At 35.1% G+C, this 18,434-nt stretch overlaps 2 protein-coding genes and 1 pseudogene across 3 annotated transcripts in view; 2 read left to right on the forward strand and 1 right to left on the reverse strand.

Moving 5' to 3' along the window:
* The window catches only part of LOC145694979 (cytochrome P450 3A8-like), a 130,847-nt gene that overhangs the window by 37,055 nt on the left and 75,358 nt on the right, over positions 1–18,434 (forward strand). The gene's annotated exons all lie outside the window — the stretch shown is intronic.
* On the reverse strand, positions 2,485–2,815 carry LOC145667466 (histone H4-like). Its single transcript, XM_081734945.1, is given in 2 exon segments — positions 2,485–2,550; positions 2,552–2,815. Coding segments are annotated over 2 exon segments (315 nt in total). The 5' UTR covers positions 2,801–2,815.
* On the forward strand, positions 9,967–10,285 carry LOC145665574 (histone H4-like; annotated as a pseudogene).

The following is an 18,434-nucleotide window of genomic DNA, read 5'->3' on the forward strand; positions in this document are numbered from 1 at the left end:
TTTTCATCTTTTTATCGTTTCATTTTGTCACTCGATAAATGAATTAGAAATACGTGTCTGTTTGCATTGTGTCTGGGAAATATACAAAATAATATAGTTAAAAACCTCTCTATAAATGGCATTGTTTTCCCTTTTCTTTCTTTCTTGCGCAGACAAAAGATTCTTATCTTCTTCAAAATGTATGATAATGCCAGCATAGCAACGTAAAAAATTCCAAGAAATAACATGCACACGTGGTGTTTTAATAGACTTTCCCTCCTCTTTCCCCCCCTCTCTCAAAGTATATGTGTTTTATTTTCTATCAAATAGTTTTAAAATAATAATAATAATAATAATAATAATAATAATAATAATAATAATAATAATAATAATAATAATAATAATAATAATAACTAAAATATAGTCATACTAGTAATTTACATTTATATAAAATACATATATGTAATATACACCTATATTACAGTTGTTGTAGATGCAGATAACAGGAGTGCAATGCACATGTCTTTCCAGACTAAAAGGCCCCGTATTTTCTGTTTGAAGCTCATAGTACTTTTTACTGAACATTTAAATTACCGTATTATTCATTTTATGTATGTGAGATTAGTACATTATAAAATTTCAGATCAGTAGCAAATTTGTTCTTGATCCCCCTCTCCTCATTGTTAAAATACAAGTAACGTAACCAACTTAGGCTCTGTTCTTAAATCCAGAATAGCAAGAGAATCCCTGAAATGACGGCAAAACCAATCCTCAATATAATATGATAAAATTAGCAAATCTTTGTGTATTTTACGGTATCTTTGTTGAAATGGAAAATGTTTAAATGTAGCAGGCAGTCTTGTTTTATTTCATTGGTGCTATCTGTTCATGGTCTCCAGAAGGAGATGGCCAGCGTTTGCTGCAGCAAGGGACCCCAAGGAGAGAAGGCCCCACAGAACCAACCGGAGAATTATATGTGCGTAGAGGCCTAAATCAATTCAAAAGGACCCATTGTTATACTTTCTGGCAACAATTTTTAAAGAGGGAGTTTGGCTACGGGCATATAATTTAAAGTACTCACCAACTACCTCTATACCTATAAAAATTGTTGTGGAAGTACCACAGTATTCTGAAACATGGATATTTGGATATGGCATGTATACTATTAGTTCCTAAGTGAAGTCTTGACCCGACTACGGTAGGTCCCATAGTGTTCGAGCTATGTACCTTTAAAGTTCATTTTTTATATTTTCGTCAGCCTATAACTCCGAAAGGAAACATTTGTGCACCCAAGTTGGTCTATACTTTTTGTCCTATCTTGGTGTGAGGAATGATCTCCCAAACGTTGTCGGTGTTGTTTATAACACCCTGTATACAGAACCGGTTGTTAAAAAATTAAAATAACACCACTGAATACATCTCGCTGATTCGTATATGCATCAAAATGTGCATATATGCAGCATAATCAATTCAGAGGGACCCGTTGTTATAGCTTCTGGCAATGGGGGTCAAGCTTCAACTGTCTCTTCAAACTACATCTCCCTAATTCGATGATGGAGTGGAGGCGAATACTCTGCTGCACCGGATTCAACTCGTTGATTATCCCCTTCCTCAAATATCCTTTTGCACTGGGACTCTGAAAAGCTTTGTTTCGGCACTGGTTTCGTATGACCTCACTGATAAGGACATCGTAAATATTAATCAACCAATGACGAAAATGTCTGCAGATATAAAACTTATGTTTCTCTCGCTGATCGATGTAAAATTGTTGTTGGGATGGAAAACATATGTGTTTGTAGCACAATAAACTGTTTAAGTAAGTCATATTTACTGTGCTAATGATCTATAAATATGAGAAATATGACAGCAGTATAAACTCTCTTTCACGGATGTCTCGGATCTTTCCCCCTTCGCTCCTCACGTAGAACTTACGCTTCTGACTAACTGTATTTTAAGCTTACAATGTGCACCACTATTTTGACTGGAGTTTATAGTTATTCCTTTCTCCGAATTTAAAATTTCCTGCGTGTATTTAACTTTCACCTACAGAAAACGCACATTCTAATTACGAGTAGAAGGTGCTCTAGAAGTTAAAAGATAACTGCAATTATTTGATAATGAATATTATAATAATACAAAAATATTATTTCGGCAATTTATCTCTGAAATAATATTTGTAAATTCCAGGAATCTAATATTGAAATGGATATTCCACATGCTTAAGTTTGTATTCAACTGTTTTGATTTGTACAGCCACGTCAAATTGTTTGAGTTGTTTGTTTTTCTCCTCTACTGTCTCCTCAATTGTTACGCGAATTCTGTCACTTTGCTTTGTTGTCGGGAGTTCGCTAATTCCTTCACTCCTTTTTTGCGGGAAGTTCGCTAATTCTGTCACTTTGCATTGTTGTGCGAAGTTCGCTAACTCTGTCACTTTATATCGTACCACTAATTCACAGAATGGCACCACAAATTGCCAATTTTATATCCAAACAATAGGTCCCGAATTTAACCTCCGAAACCGAAGAGGGTTCTTCCTTGCCTCTTCAAGGCATACACAACATCCATAGCTGTCTGTCACTGACTTCTTCTTAGCGTGTCCCGTGTATGTAACAGTATCTCTGATTACATTCTCCAGGAATACTATCAATACTCCTCGGGTCTCCTCATAAATGAGACCAGAGATACGTTTCACACCACCGCGTCGAGGAAGACGCCTAATAGCGGGATTGGTGATACCCTGGATGTTGTCACGAAGAATTTTACGGTGGCGCTTGGCACCTCCTTTGCCAAGACCCTTGCCTCCTTTTCCACGTCCAGTCATTTCGATATGTTACTGTTTCGCTCACTACACACGAGAAATATCGCGGTAGAGCGTTCACCTCTGTGCGTGGGGTCCTGGTTCGATCCCAGCTCGCGCCAAGTGATCTTTGTGGTAGACAAACACAGTGTGCGTGGGTTTTCTCGGGGTTCTCCCGTTTCCTCCCTCTTTCTTAATTCCACCGTTTCATTCATTTCTCATAATCACCGTCTCCTTTAGCCTGGCCGGCATAATAGTGGGGTGTAAAACAAAGATTTCATTTAATTTCTTTTCATTTCAAATTCACAACACACTTTTGCTGACTTGACTCTAATTTGAAACTACAGTGCTAGAGCTAAAATTCTTCCAGTGCAGCATTGATGTGTAATCAATCTGATTGCTTGTCTCTGAATACTATGTTGTTATCGCCAGACTAGCACTGCTACCGGCTTGCCCAGTAGTTAGATATGATGTTTATAACGGACAGACTATATATTGAATTCAATTAGGAAAAATGAAATTTTTGAGTTTTACGTCCCACAGAATTCAATTTAGGTTGTAAATGATAAAGAATAAAAGGATAAAGAATCGACATTTTCATGGAAAATAACCTATTTTTAAAGTTTAAGATTCAAATTTGTAGAAAAAGGGTCTAGCGCAGAATATTTCATATCATTTACTAAATAGATATTTGCATACACGCCAAATTTGGTCAAGTTTGAATGAGTCTTTAAATGCCACGTGCGATTTTATATTATCTCTTTCTATTGTATTTGTCAAGGAAAATGAAAGGGATCAACCAAAGGACCAACATTAAAATTGAAACATTGTACGAAATGAAACAATTCAATGTGAACGAACTTTGATAGCTATATATAATCTTTGCTTTGCAAATCGCGGCTTACCACTCACGTTTCATTAGGATATCACATGGCATGGTCAACATAACTAGCGTTTGACCTCAAAGATGTCAGAAAAAAATCAGGGATGAGAAAAACTGCTTGCGCGTGTCAAATGTGGGTGTACTGGATATTAATTTCAAGGAAAAGAACGCAATACTATTAATTAAAAACATTTAATATGCTGGACATGCCAATGGCTACAAAATCGATCAGAAAAAAAATTCAGATGAGGAAGTAATTATACCAACCCAATCATACTAACCGAAGACCGGTTGTTTGGTTTATTTTTGTGTTAATTAACACTTTTTCAAAGGCAGTTTAAATTGTATCATTGGACTGATTTAATATTAGGATATGTTCAAAAGTGTTATTTTCAGAAAATGCCTATTTTCCTTTCGTTCTTCTGGTTCGTTATATTTATTCGGGAAATTGAGTTTTCAATATATTATACGCCCTACACAAGTTTAACGATCGAAAAAGAAAAAAGAAAAATAAAAAAATGTTTTGTTCAAAGTACCACGGATATGCCCTTTAAGCTAAGAAGAGGTAGATGGTTAATGAAAGTGGATGATTATAAAATAATTAGTGGAATGAGATTGTGGGAGGAAACATGAGAATCTCGAGAAAACTCACGGGAATGCTATTGTCCATCTCAAACTCGCATGGCTTGAGTTTGAACTAGGGGCCACTCACATAATAGATGAGCACCCTATTACTGAGCTACCATGCTCCCTAATGATTAAATTATCACTTCAACGGAGGCATTCGAAAATTACATGCTCCATCATCCGGGGTGTACTTTGAGCATGGGGGATTCTTTGAACGAACTTTTAAAATCTTGAGTTAATTTATATAAAAAGATGACATTTTACTGTATTATATGCATAATTTATATGTTATTGGACTCACCAAAACTTTCTTTATCAGGAAAGGGTACCAAACTATGTCTCATTTATAAAAAATGTATATAACATAAAAACTGCAACCACTTTTTCTGCTTAAAGTGAAAACTTGTCCGAACTTTTGTGTCTGTGACTTGACCTGTCTTTTTTTTTTCTCTTTCTTCTTATGCCTTTCTTTGCATAAGTATTGTTTCTGGCATCACAAAAATATTACATTTCATTAGATTCTTATTAACCTGATCATGCAAAAAATAGAAACAAGCTCGACGATTTTTGTGAAGTAGGGTAAATCTTCCATTACTGGTAGGACAAAGCAAATAAACTAAGTTTTTTCCTTGGGAAAACTCATATATATATATATATATATATATATATATATATATATATATATATATATATATATATATATATATATATATATATATATATATATATATATGTGTGTGTGTGTGTGTGTGTGTGTGTGTGTGTGTGTGTGAGAGAGAGAGAGAGAGAGAGAGAGAGAGAGAAGGATATATTTTAATACAAGAAAATGAAGAAAACCAAAAATGAATCAAAAGATTGTGACCTTGGCCAATAATTAGTTTTCGGAACAGAGGCCACAAAATTTTTGAACGACCTCTAAATAGAGTTTTCATACCTTCTACGGAAAAAGCACATCATATTGAGTTAACTGGTAGTTTGGGTTTGGGTACACTATATGTAGTTCTCCAGATATAAGGCCTGAAAGAATTTTTTTTATTGAAATATATTGGATCTTTTGATCCAAAAATAGTGCCAAGGTCTGCAAAATGCGGGGGAATTTCTGAATACTGGTTTCAGTGGAATTTTTATTTTCTGTTTTTACCGTAAGGCATATTTTATGAGGCACCGGTACGTATGCTTCTCATTTATTGTTTCAGCTATACACTAGCTTGCTCTTCATTTGACATTGATGTGGTATAGAAAGTAACTGTAGTGTGCTGCAATAATTGATTGTGGTGTGCTTGAACAATAAGCATAGTAATGCGAACATATTTTTTTCGGCAGTATGTGTGAATTTGAACAAAAACCCAACATTGGAGTAATTTCTAGTATTTACAAAACTTAAATCATTTACTTTAGCGTTTGTTTAGGACATACATGAGAAAACTAGGGGTCCTATCTGAACTCTGAAAGAGTTTACCGAAAGCAGTGCAAGTTTTACAGAGATTTTCTTTCAATTTAGGTTCTTTAAATACAAAGTTCTGCGTTTTCCATTTTTCTAAGTCTTCATTGCACTGACAAGCTAGCATCGTAACTAGTAGATGATAATTTTCATAAAGACGGAAGGAAGAAAATAAATCAGTAAAAGAAAATTCATCGAAACTTTAGTGCGAGATCAAGAAGAAGAAACTAATAAAGAAGAGCACTAAGATTACCCAGATGAATAATCTTATAGTTTTTGATATATTGTTGATCGAGACCTTTCCTTTCAACATGTATCTAAACCATCTTGAGAGAAGTGATAGTGTATTTAACTTCAGATCACAAGCAGTCTCGAATCACAAGCTGACTTTATGACGAAAAATGCTGTGTTTCAGCTTCCATCGTTAACAGGACTGTAATTCCATCTCAGATCTCGAAAAACAAATAATCCGTCATAGTTGTCTAGGTCCATTTCATCCTTCTTTTTAATAAGTATACGCAACTTATCAGTTCTCCTTCCATTGGTTATAAATTTTATAGCCAGCCTGCAGCACAATGCGAACATTTCGTGAAACTGATCTATACGTTATTAAATTTACTTAGCGTGACTTTCTGTGTAAGTTTTGATCTTATAGCGATATCTTCCGCATTTTCGTGAGATATTCGACATTATGTCAATTCTTCCTCAAACCTTTCTCGAAAACGTGTTGATAAAAAGTTCAACCTTTTGGATGTAGTAACCAGTATGATGAGGGCTATCTGACTAGCTAATTAGATATTCAGTACATCATTGGCATTTCGTGAGCTTTCCTTGTAAGAGAAAAGAATGATAATGAAATAAAGGGTGAAAGAACGATATAATAACACCCATGCCCTGAGCGGGATTCGAATCCGCGACAGACATGTCTTGCCATCGTTAGCCTTAAACCCTATAGTGTCCAACTACCACCTTGATAAGCGCTTCTAAAAATAAACTGAATAGTAATTTGTATACTTAAAAAAATCTTGATTTCTGAAATTTCGTGAAATCCTGTAAAATGGAGGAAGTGATAAGAAAGAAGTATTTAAATATCATCAACAAACTATTTAATTTAAAAATATGGGGGCGAAGTGGATCAGTAGTGAGGTCCAGGGTTCAATTCCTGGTGGGAGATCGTATGTGGAATTTTAACTGACCTCGATATTTTTGTGTTTATGTTTTTGTCGTGTTAAGTTGAAAATGGAATGGAAGCAGTACAATTAGGAAAATAGTGGTAATTACGGAATAATATTATTGACAAATATTCGGTTCATCAATTAACTTTAAAAATGTGATAGAGCGCTTACTTCTCGTACGTGGGATTCCTGGTTCGATCCTATCGTGCACCAAGCGGGTTTTGTGATTGATAAACATCCGTTTCCTACCAGTTCCTTCATTCTATCACTTTTTTAATTACTTAGGAACCACTATCACCACCTCTCTTAGCCACGGAGCATAATATTGAGACTTTAAACTTAAAAATAAATTAATAGATCTCCTTATATTAATAATGTTATACTATGAATATTTATATTACAAAAATAACTGATGAATTGTTACTGATGATCCACAGTATTTCCATTTGTTAAAAATAATTTAATGCGTCTTCTCTTTTTCGTATCAAAAGATAAAGATATACTTTTAATTATATAATTTAAACGCCAGAGGGAGAAAGACTAATACGTCATGTAGATACTATCTCTACTTAAGCTTTTTTTTTTTTTTTACGATTCAATAAAGCTAAAACTTCCAATGAATTTATATACATACATACACATACACACACACACGCGCGTGCGCGCGGTTGGGGTTCGTTTCGTCCAAAGGACATTTGGTCCAAACACATTTGGTCCACAGGACATTTCGTTCAAAAGACAAATGGTCCAAAGGACATTTCGTCCAAAAGACAATTGGTCCAAAGGACATTTTGTCCAAAGACATTTGCTCTAAAGGACATTTCGTCCAAAAGACAATTGGTCCAAGAGACATTTTGTCCAGGGATGTTTAGTTCAAAGCACATTTCGTCCAAAGGACATTTGGTCCGGTAAGCTTGGGGATCCAGGGTTTGTTTCTATTCGAAGAGTAAAAGTGATGCCTATAACATTATGACTCAGTAGCTTCTTATTTCTAAAGGAAATTTGAAATAGAGATTTATTCCGCAATTTTCATTTCGATAGAACAAATATATGTTGAGATATTCATAAAACCGTAAACGTCTGAAAACAAAATGGCCAATACAATTTTAGCTTCGCAGAAATACAGTTGTAGCTTTGTTGGTTAAGGAATTCACCTCTTCCTGAAATGATAAACAACCCTTTGAAGAGCAAACTCCCTCTTCATTTGAGAACAACATTGCCTCCACATGGTCAAATGAATCTTCTATTTAGTTTGAAACTTTGCAATGGATATCTTAAATGTACTGTACTGTACCGAGAAAATTCATATGAAAGTCAAAGTATATACTGTATTTGCATGAGGAGTAACACTGAAATAAAAATACAAAAAAAGTGAACAATTCTGGTTTGTCATACAACTCACGAATTATGTAGAAACGTCTGCCGAAGTTACACACTATCAATAGTCTACGAATAGAAACCAGACTTGTGGTTAACCTGAAAAGATACCTATATTCTACACGAAATGTTCCAACTTTCATCTTATATTTGTCAATCACTTATCACAATGTTGCAGCCAAAAATGTGACTGTTTAACAGTATTATTAACGGTAAAAAGAATATATTTCACACATGTGTATTTTTCTATTCTCAGTATTTCATGAAAGAAACTTGACACACATTATTTTTCACTTTTCTAACACAAGGGTTTGAATACCTAATATTTAACTTACTCAAATTTAAACTCCATTGATTTTAGTTACCGGTAGGGTGGGTGCGCCATATATGGAATACGTTCCTAATATGAAATACCAAATTTCTACTATGTGTTGTCATCGAGTGGACCGTACGTAAAATTGTAGACCATTTCGCCCTCAGTTTGCATATGAATGGTTTGCTGCCGAACAATAACAAAACATTTTCTTTTGTTGCAAAATATTTTTCTGAGGAACTTGAGTTTTCCGGACGTACCTTTTGAGGCTCTGAATATACTCAAATGGGTATGTATTATTGTTGACATTGTGATATTTAGATTGCATATGAAGGGTAAGGGGAAAAAACAAGGAATGTCACAAAATTGCATTTTCGAGAAAACGGCGTTTTAATATTGAAAACCGCGTAAAAGACAATAGAATTAGTCAAATAGTTTGCCCCTTTTTAATGAACATTTCTACATCTACACATGCATGGCATATACAGTCAAATAGTACCAAGAGTCACCAACAGATAGGACAAAGAACTCGATAAAGCACATACATGGACATTCCTTGTTTTTTCCCCTTACCCTTCATATATAGTGTACCACAAAGGTATAAAGATTCAGTGCACAGAGAATTTCGTAAGCGTGTGTAGGAAAGGAACTATCCAAAATGGCGATTTTCCTAATATGGAATACTAGCAGGATCCTAATGTGGAATATTCCTAAATAGGTTGATACGTATATGAATTAGAAGTGACGAAAAATAACTTAATTATAATTTATAGTAGAACTGGTATATTATTTAGACCGAGCGTCAACGAAGCGTCTACTTCATCACAACGGGCATTTATCTCATCCTCGCAAGTAGTTAGAGATTTTTAGCCTTCCAACGACAGCCAAAGAGTATCCAATCGAAACAGCCAAAGAAAAGACATCACGCGACTACAAAGAAGAAGGTGAATCCGAAGAGTCAGTGAGTTGACTTGAACGAAGATCGTGACAGTTTAAGTGATACTACTGATGATGACGATGACGAGGAATGTGGACATTATGGTAAATTGTGGTCGCTTAGTGCAGGGAAGGAGAGATTGGTTAAAATGCACAGTTTGTAAAAGATGGTCCCACGAAACGTATGCCATGAAAGGTGGAGAAACATATGTGTATGGCCATTGTTTTGAAAAGTAAAACTGGAATCAAAATTTGGACACCTCAAGACACGCTACTCCAGTATGTTTGAACTTTTTATTTTATACAGGGTATTTTTTACTATATTTGTCGTACGTGGTTTGCTTTTCCGAATATTTTGTTTTATTATTTTTATTGTTGGTTGTATGTAGTAAACATGGTATTTCTCGTGTATAGTGAGCGAAGCAGAAACATATCGAAATGACAGGACGTGGAAAAGGAGGCAAGGGTCTTGGAAAAAGAGGTGCCAAGTGCCACCATTCAGGATAACACCAAACCCGCTATTAGACGTCTTGCTCGCCGTGGTGATGTAAAGTATATCTCCCGATCTCATTTACGTGGAGACCCGAGGAGTATTGAAATTGTATTCCAGGAGAACGTAGTCAGAGATGATGTTACGTACACAGAACACACTAAGAGGACAGTGACAGCTATGGATGTTGTGTATACCTTGAAGAGGGAAGGACAAACCCTGCACGGGTTCGGAGGTTATGTTAGGATACCTCATACCAAGGTATAAAATTGGCATACCAAGGCAAAAGAAATTATGGCTTTTCCAAAAGTTAAAATAAGTAGCTATTACAGCATATTACAGTAATTTATAAACATAGGCCTAATAATGAATAAGTATATACAGTCAAGTCTAGTATAAAGTTGGTCTAGTATTTCTGCAATTTTTGTATATTTTAATTATCTTAAGAATGTTATTTATTTTTTGTTCGCTTGTTTTATAGACCTACCAAATATGATATATAGTCCAACAGTGGCGTATTTACGATTTTGTTTCGGGGGAGGCTTTGCTAACTCTATTCCTGGAAATGTGAAAATTCTGCAAGATATTTCACGTACTTTAACATAGTAAATATAATTTCGGGAGATTAAGACCGGAAGCTCCCTAAATACGCCACTGTAGACCACAATGCCTACAATGTGACATTTGGATAATTCGTGTAAGGGCACGATACTTGTTCAGACCGCCCATTCTGAGTTAGATTTTCCCTAGTTTTCCTCAGTCCCATCAACCGGGATGTCGGGATGCCTTTTCCTGAGGTCACGGCCGGTACTTTTCAGTTCGTAGATTTATCTTAAGAGCCGATGTGATCTCGAAGTTGGAAGCTCGAACACTTCTTTTACTACTTTCCTTGAACACTCGAATGCATTGCCCATGCTCGAATTATCCAAATGTCGCATTGTAGGCAGACGCGCATATTTTGTTCTAGTAGGTCTGTTCCATTTTAAGAACAGGTAGTGTTCCATATTAGGAGCGGGGTGTGCCTAATATGGGAAATTGAGTTTCTTTCAATTTTGTAATATTGTAAAAAATCAATAATGTGGAACAAACTTTTATACTTGTATTTTGCTTTGGAAATGTTCCACAAGTATTATGATGTATAATATTTTTATGCTGGAATACGCATTTCTGAGAAATGAAGAAGAAACAAAAAGTATTCCATATTCGGTGCCTTTGTCCTACTTATTTTAAAACTATTTCATTCACAACATTAAAATTTTAGGTGTCATGTTAGCAGTTATTTCAGCAATATACTTCACACTCCAATCTTTTCCTCATTCCTGTTGTTCGGCCATTTTGTTTTCAGGCGTTTACGTTTCTCTTAATATCTCAGCATATATTTGTTCTATCGAAATGAAAATTGTGGAATTAATCTCTATTACAAATTTCCTTTAGAAATAAGAAGCTACTGAGTCATAATGTTATAGGCATCACTTTTTTACTCTTCTAATAGAAACAAACCCCGGATCCCCAAGCGTTACCGGACCAAATGTCCTTTGGACGAAATGTGCTTTGAACTAAACATCCCTGAACGAAATGTCTTTTGGACGAAATGTCCTTTAGAGCAAATGTCTTTGGACGAAATGTCCTTTGGACCAATTGTCTTTTGGACTAAATGTCTCTGGACGAAAAGGGTGGTCACCACACACACACACACACATATATATATATATATATATATATATATATATATATATATATATATATATATATAGCATACTTCTAGATACTGTAAGGGTACTGAAGAGAGAGATGCTATTTAGAATTTTTAAAATGAGTTTCCCAAAGGAGGTGGAAGGAGTTCAAAATGTAAAAGAAAAAAATAAGAAAGGAAAAGAATATCTTATGAGGTTCTCAAGTTAGGCAGCTGAAACCTGAAATAAATTTATTATTAAAAGTAAGTCAACATGTAATCAAGCACTTTTGAAACTACCGCTTCTAAAGTGGATGGGGAAAGGCAATTATTATAGTATTTTAATTTCTCATTTTGTATTCATTAAATGTTGAAAAGAAGGGAACGATTGAATCGATTACAATGAACTTTTGTTCTGATGTTAGCACTTCGGCCGATCTCGGTTTTTGGCATTAATTAAAATCCATATCCTAAAAGGGGAAAGTGTGTCTTAATTTTTCAGAAGGAATAACAACTTTACCGCCTTAAATTAATTTCTGAACATAATCATTTGCGTCGAGTTGGGTTTTTATAATTTTGATTTGATTCAAATATGCATCCTAAGGAAGAAAAGAGAGTTCAAAGATATCTTTCAAAAATTTTCCAGCTCACACCAAGTTTGCTTTGTGGAGGACAAACGCCTGTAAGTGTGGATTTACGTATATTCCAAAAACCTCTTCTAACCGTGCGAAGAGCGGGTATTTCTACTGGTAGTACATAGCTAGTAGTATTATTTTCATTTAAGTATATGAATATGACAAATGATTTTCCAAACTTATTTTGGGATAACTAACTAACTCTCCCGGAGGTTCAATGCCGCGTTCACAAAAGCTCTCCATTGACTTCTATCCTTAGCCAACTGGATCCAGTTTCTACTTTGTATTCCTATTTCTGCAAGATTCATCCATTGTCCTCTCATCTCCGCCTAGGTCTTCCAAATGGTCGTTTTCCGATTGGTCTTCCAGTCAAGGCTTTGAAAGCGTTTCTACTTTCTTCCATTCTAGCTGCATGACCTGCCCACCTAAGCCTCGTAGGCTTAATGACCCGAACAATGTTTGGTGAACCGTATAAATTATGTAATTCCTCGTTATGAAGTTTCCGCCATTTCCCATTCCCCTTCCTCTTGGGTCCGAATATTTGTCTCAAGATCTTGTTCTCAAATAGTTATTTTGGGATGGAGATTATAAATACTATAAATATGATACTTTCTACAAAACGTATTCCTATAGACACCTGAAATCCTAATCATTCACCATACCGGCAAATTATGTGAATTAATCGATACAATTCACGTCCGGAGATTCCTCAGAATATCACACCATGTTTCGAGACTACTGGTGCCACCGAAGCATAGCCGCTTTACAAATAGACTTTAGTATCTCCGGATATTTTCAAAACTACGTTATAACTTATAAATATAGTAAACATAGGCTCTGATTAAAAATTTATAGTGATTTAGAACAAAAACTTGACTCAAGTAAGCTTTGATAAAAGTTAAATTGTGTAAATGGAGAAACATTCCAAACTGGTAAAGAGAAAACCGATGCTTTTGCTCAAAAATTGCAAAGAATATTCATCCTTTCGTCTCCTATCACAACTTCACTTACGCTTTTGCAAACATTATACCACCCATCAACACCACAATAATATATCGGCGCACAGTGGCTCAGTGGTACAGCGAAGGTCCCTAGTTCGATTCTAGAAAATGTGAGTTTGTAGTGGCGAACATTATGTTCTTGGGTTTTTCAGGGTTCTTCCGTTTTCACACCGATCGACACAATTCACGCCCACGTTAAGTAAAATCTTTCAAAGTATTCTACTTAAATGACTTCACCTCTTCCTTAACATTTGTACTTCACATGACACCAATTCTCTACTAGACTTTTGATATACCAAAAACAATCTAATTTTTTTCAAGATATATAGGCAAGTCTTTGAGCAAATATCAACGTCAATAATAATCTTCTCCAATTAGTTACAACTATTAGAAATCGTTAAGGTAACCGTTCTAGCTACTACTATTTAACATAGAAAAGGACATTTAATAAGGTTTATCATCGAGGCCTAATATAGAAACTTCACAATTTCCAACTTTCGTGAGCCTACATCTGATTGATATTAATTTCATAACAGATAGGGCATTCCCACATCTATTCTTCCCGCATTCTGGTATTCCACAAGGATCTCTATTGTTGCCACTAACGTCACTGTGCATCCTCTTGCATATTCAAATTTCCTAACCTCAATATCATAGTAGTTATAGGACTTCAACTTCAGTACCTATCGATCTTTTACCTCTTTCAATCTCAGAACATTTCTTGTTCCTAAGCCTCAAATTGACAACGAAGTGAGGAGAGACAATATTATGATATTTTTAACTTTGAGATTTCATCATTTTAGTTTCCAATTGGGTGCAAGTGGGGTAATACAACTTTATTTAATAGTTTTATCTCTTATTCATGTCCTTAAATGTCTACGTAACGTTTATGCATTTATACAGAATGTATTATATTTAATCACATACAAAGAATAGGAAGACGATAATAATTATCATCTTCCTATTCTTAGTACGGATTTTTCTCAGTACTGCCATTAATTATTAGTCTTCCTTATATTACATGCATATATGTATGTTACCTTCGTCAGTATGTTATATAAGTCCATTTGTATGTGAGATCCTGACAGTCTATATTGTTTAATATGGAAAGTACGTACAGATGGAACATTTATACAGAAAGTATTATAAAACATGCGTTTTCAGTTATACGTTTGCTGTATGTTAAGTCAGTAGTATTGATTTAGTGTGGTATCCATAAAAGAGATGCGACAGTTGATAAGAGATAGTTTATCGTTTGTTTATTTAAGGATAAGGGGGACTATCGAAGGAGATGATGAAATAGGGTCAGGTTTTTTTTTCCTGGAGATAGATGACGAAAGGAAAGGTTGAATGACCACTACGAAGGTCACATTGGATGGTCCCTGTGCAGGACCACAATGGATGACCCCTGAAGACTGCCCCCATGCAGGACCCATAGCCCCTATGCAGGACCTATGGCCCCTACGCTTCAATAGAAGCTACCTATTAAAAAGCAAATAAAAGGAAATGGTTTCCTTCCCTGCTTGCAGCTTATGTAATGGTTCGTAATATGTAAAATATTACTCATTGGTAAAAATATGGTCCCTGGAAATGACCCCAACCCATGGCCCCTGAAGATTGCCCCCTGTGCAGGAACCATGGCCCCTATGCAGCACCCATACGAACAGAATGTGAGAAGTGAAAAATATAGCAAGCCATACTCCTTGCTAAAAAGGTGGGAGCAGATAAAAGGAAATGGTTCCCTTCCCTGCTTGCAGGGACAGTGAATGACAGCAGGACCCATGGCCCCTGGAAATGACCCCAACCCATGGCCCCTATGCTTCATTAGAAGCTACATGCTAAAAAGGTGGGAGTAGATAAAAGGAAATGGTTCCCTTCCCTGGCCCCTGGAAATGACTCCCAGGACCCAAGATTGCCCCTATGCAGGACCCACACGAACAGTAAGTGAGCATATATAATTCAATAGAAGCTACCTGTTAAAAAGATGTGAGCATCCCTCGACTTGAACAAAGTGAAAAGTTAAAAATAAGCCCCTCCCCCTCCTACCCCCTCCTACAAATATACTATGAAAAGGGTAATATTTATTATAGCATTTTTCTTACTTGCGAGCTGAAGACTGATGTGCATAGACGTCCTTCCTTGAGAGCAGTTGAAATTGAAATGAACGAGAGAAAATTCGTTTGGCGTGGCTTTAGTGACGTCAAGATTAACTTTGTACCGTATCAGAATGATAAAAGTGATTATAGACTTTACTTATTTACATGAATCACAGATTACTGGCAATCATCTACAAACATTTGTATGATTTGAACTTAATGAGAACTCTGAATAACAATCACGTGCAAGGTTAAAAACCTTTATTATTGACAACCATGAGTGATATCTAACAGAGTTAATCACAGATGGATCACGAGTTTATGTGTCTAAGTTTAAATGATATTGACGATAGAGAAACCGATAATCACGAGAACTGATGGGTTATTGAACGCTTGCTTGCAATCATCTACAAACATTTGTATGATTTGAACTTAATGAGAACTCTGAATAACAATCACGTGCAAGGTTAAAAACCTTTATTATTGACAAGCATGAGTGATATCTAACAGAGTTAATCACAGATGGATCACGAGTTTATGTGTCTAAGTTAAATGATATTCACGATAGAAAAAAATAAACCGATAATCACGAGAACTGATGGGTTATTGAACGCTTGCCCTATTACAAACTGAACTTGTATTTGTAAATATATATATAAACAATTTGGAAACGTTATTACTTAGAGATAAGCAGAGAACGTCGAAAACATTTATTTTGTTATTACAATCTAATACGAGAAAATAAACTGTAACTTTAGAGATTAATGCCCCGAACTGAACAATTATTATTGTACGGATTCAATGTTCACAGTGAGAACATTGACCATGCCCCGCCTATATGCAATAAAGCACACGGACTTATGGGTAAAAAAAAAATGGTTCCGCCTATACTAAATAAAGTACTTATATATAAATCCCTTTGCTCCCTTTTTCTATATATTATAATTGTTGCTACTGACAGTGCCTTTTATAATAATTAATTGTGTGATTTTACGTGCGTGTGTTTGCGATTTTTAAAAAGTTTGGACGACCAGCGAAAACTGTAAGTTATTATTGTAGTTGATATATATATATTCACACATATTCACTGACGCGCCTTTTGTACATTAATATTTAAACCTAGGGCTAACGAACAAATGTAAAATTGTAATTCACTTTAAAAGTATAACACATAATCGTTAACGTGCCACCACAGGCATTTACATTGAAACGTGAGAAAAAAGTGATTAATTGTAAAATATTTTTAGCATTAATGCCGCACCTATGTTTAAAATGCTATTAATGTTGCGCGCTTACACAAAGATTTATTTTTTAATTATAGCAAGCATTTACGGAAATAATTTTAAAATGCAATTGCACCTAACACATATTGGTTACGCATTTGTTATAATTGCACTTACGCGAAAGCGAAATAAAAATTAGTGTGTTCACCTAGCACATGTTGGTTGTACTTTTTAAAATTACACGTACGCGAACATAAAATAAAAATTACTGTGTGCACCTAGCACAAGCTGTTTGCACTTTTTTACAATTGTACGTACGCGAAAGCGAAATAAAAATTACTGTGTTCACCTAACACATGTTGGTTGCACTTTTTAAAATTGTACGTACGCGAAAGCGAAATAAAAATTATTGTGTTCACCTAACACATACTGGTTGTACTTTTTAAAATTGCACGTACCCTAATACAGATATTTAACCCAAGGCGACCACCAACTTACATTTGAGAACGCGTTATAAAATAGTTTGTGTTATATAACTTTTGCGGATAAATTAGTTGCCTGGCACAAAATTTTAAATTGCCCATCTATTATTAAGCTAAGCTAAGATGGCTATACTTCCTAATGCGCCTTTACTTGAAAACCACATTTTTTTTACTAAGCTATTGTAACGTAACCGTTGCTAACGCGCCTTTACTTGAAAACCATATGGTTCATTAATAAACTAACCTAAGCTGGATATACCTGCTAACGCCACCTATGGTATTGTGACCGTCGGTAACGCGCCTTTATTTTAATGGAGCATTATTCACTTTTGATAATAATGTATAAAATAATTATTATTTTGTTTTAACTTGTTGCTACGCGTTTGCTAATACTGAATAATTGCTTGGAAATGCACACCGGCTTTGCCCTCCCCCTGAACCACATGGTTGCGCGTATGCTTTACCCTGCCCCGACCACATAAACGCACCCACGTTTTTCACATGTACACCGACTGCTACATGTTTAGAACTAATAAATGTAATTATTGTACGCATGCTTTCGTATAAATGCAAGTATTTTTCCCGAATGGACTTGCACTGCTACACATTAATATTAATAATTGTATGAATGCTTCCGTATAAATGCAAGTATTTTTCCCAAATGGACTTTTACTGCCACGGCTTGAACTATTTTTTGTACGAATGCTTTCGTATAAATGCATGCACGCATGGACACCGACTGTTACACATTAATATTAATAAATGTATGAATGCTTCCGTATAAATGCAAGTATTTTTCCCAAATGGACTTTTACTGCCACGGCTTTAAAAACTAATAAATGTAATTAATGCACGCATGCTTCCGTATAAATGCACGCACGCATGGGCACTAATTGTTACGCTTTTAAAATTAATCACTGCTATATTTTTATGCATCTACAATAACAAATACGCAATATAATTAATTTTAAAACACGGAAAACAACATTAGCTTACGATCGGCTAACATTCACATGGGTGGAATAGTGTAGGCCACCATCATTTGCTTAACGCACATAAGAACGAATATATTTTCATAAGTATTCATAAAATAAATGTAGAAAAAAAGATTATCAATTTGAAATATTTGATTTTTAGTACATACTAAATAATTTAATGCTAAAATGATATTAAACTTACCTTTATATATAATCTTCTTTAATTACATCTCTAATCCACTTTTGAACTTTACGTATTCTAATAAACGCGTGGACAGGAAGTGACTCAACTTCCTGTAGCAGTGTTGGTAAATCTTAATACTTTGTGTT

Source organism: Thermobia domestica, chromosome 1 (assembly GCF_964235325.1).
Source record: "Thermobia domestica chromosome 1, izTheDome1.hap1.1, whole genome shotgun sequence".
NCBI lineage: Eukaryota > Metazoa > Arthropoda > Insecta > Zygentoma > Lepismatidae > Thermobia > Thermobia domestica.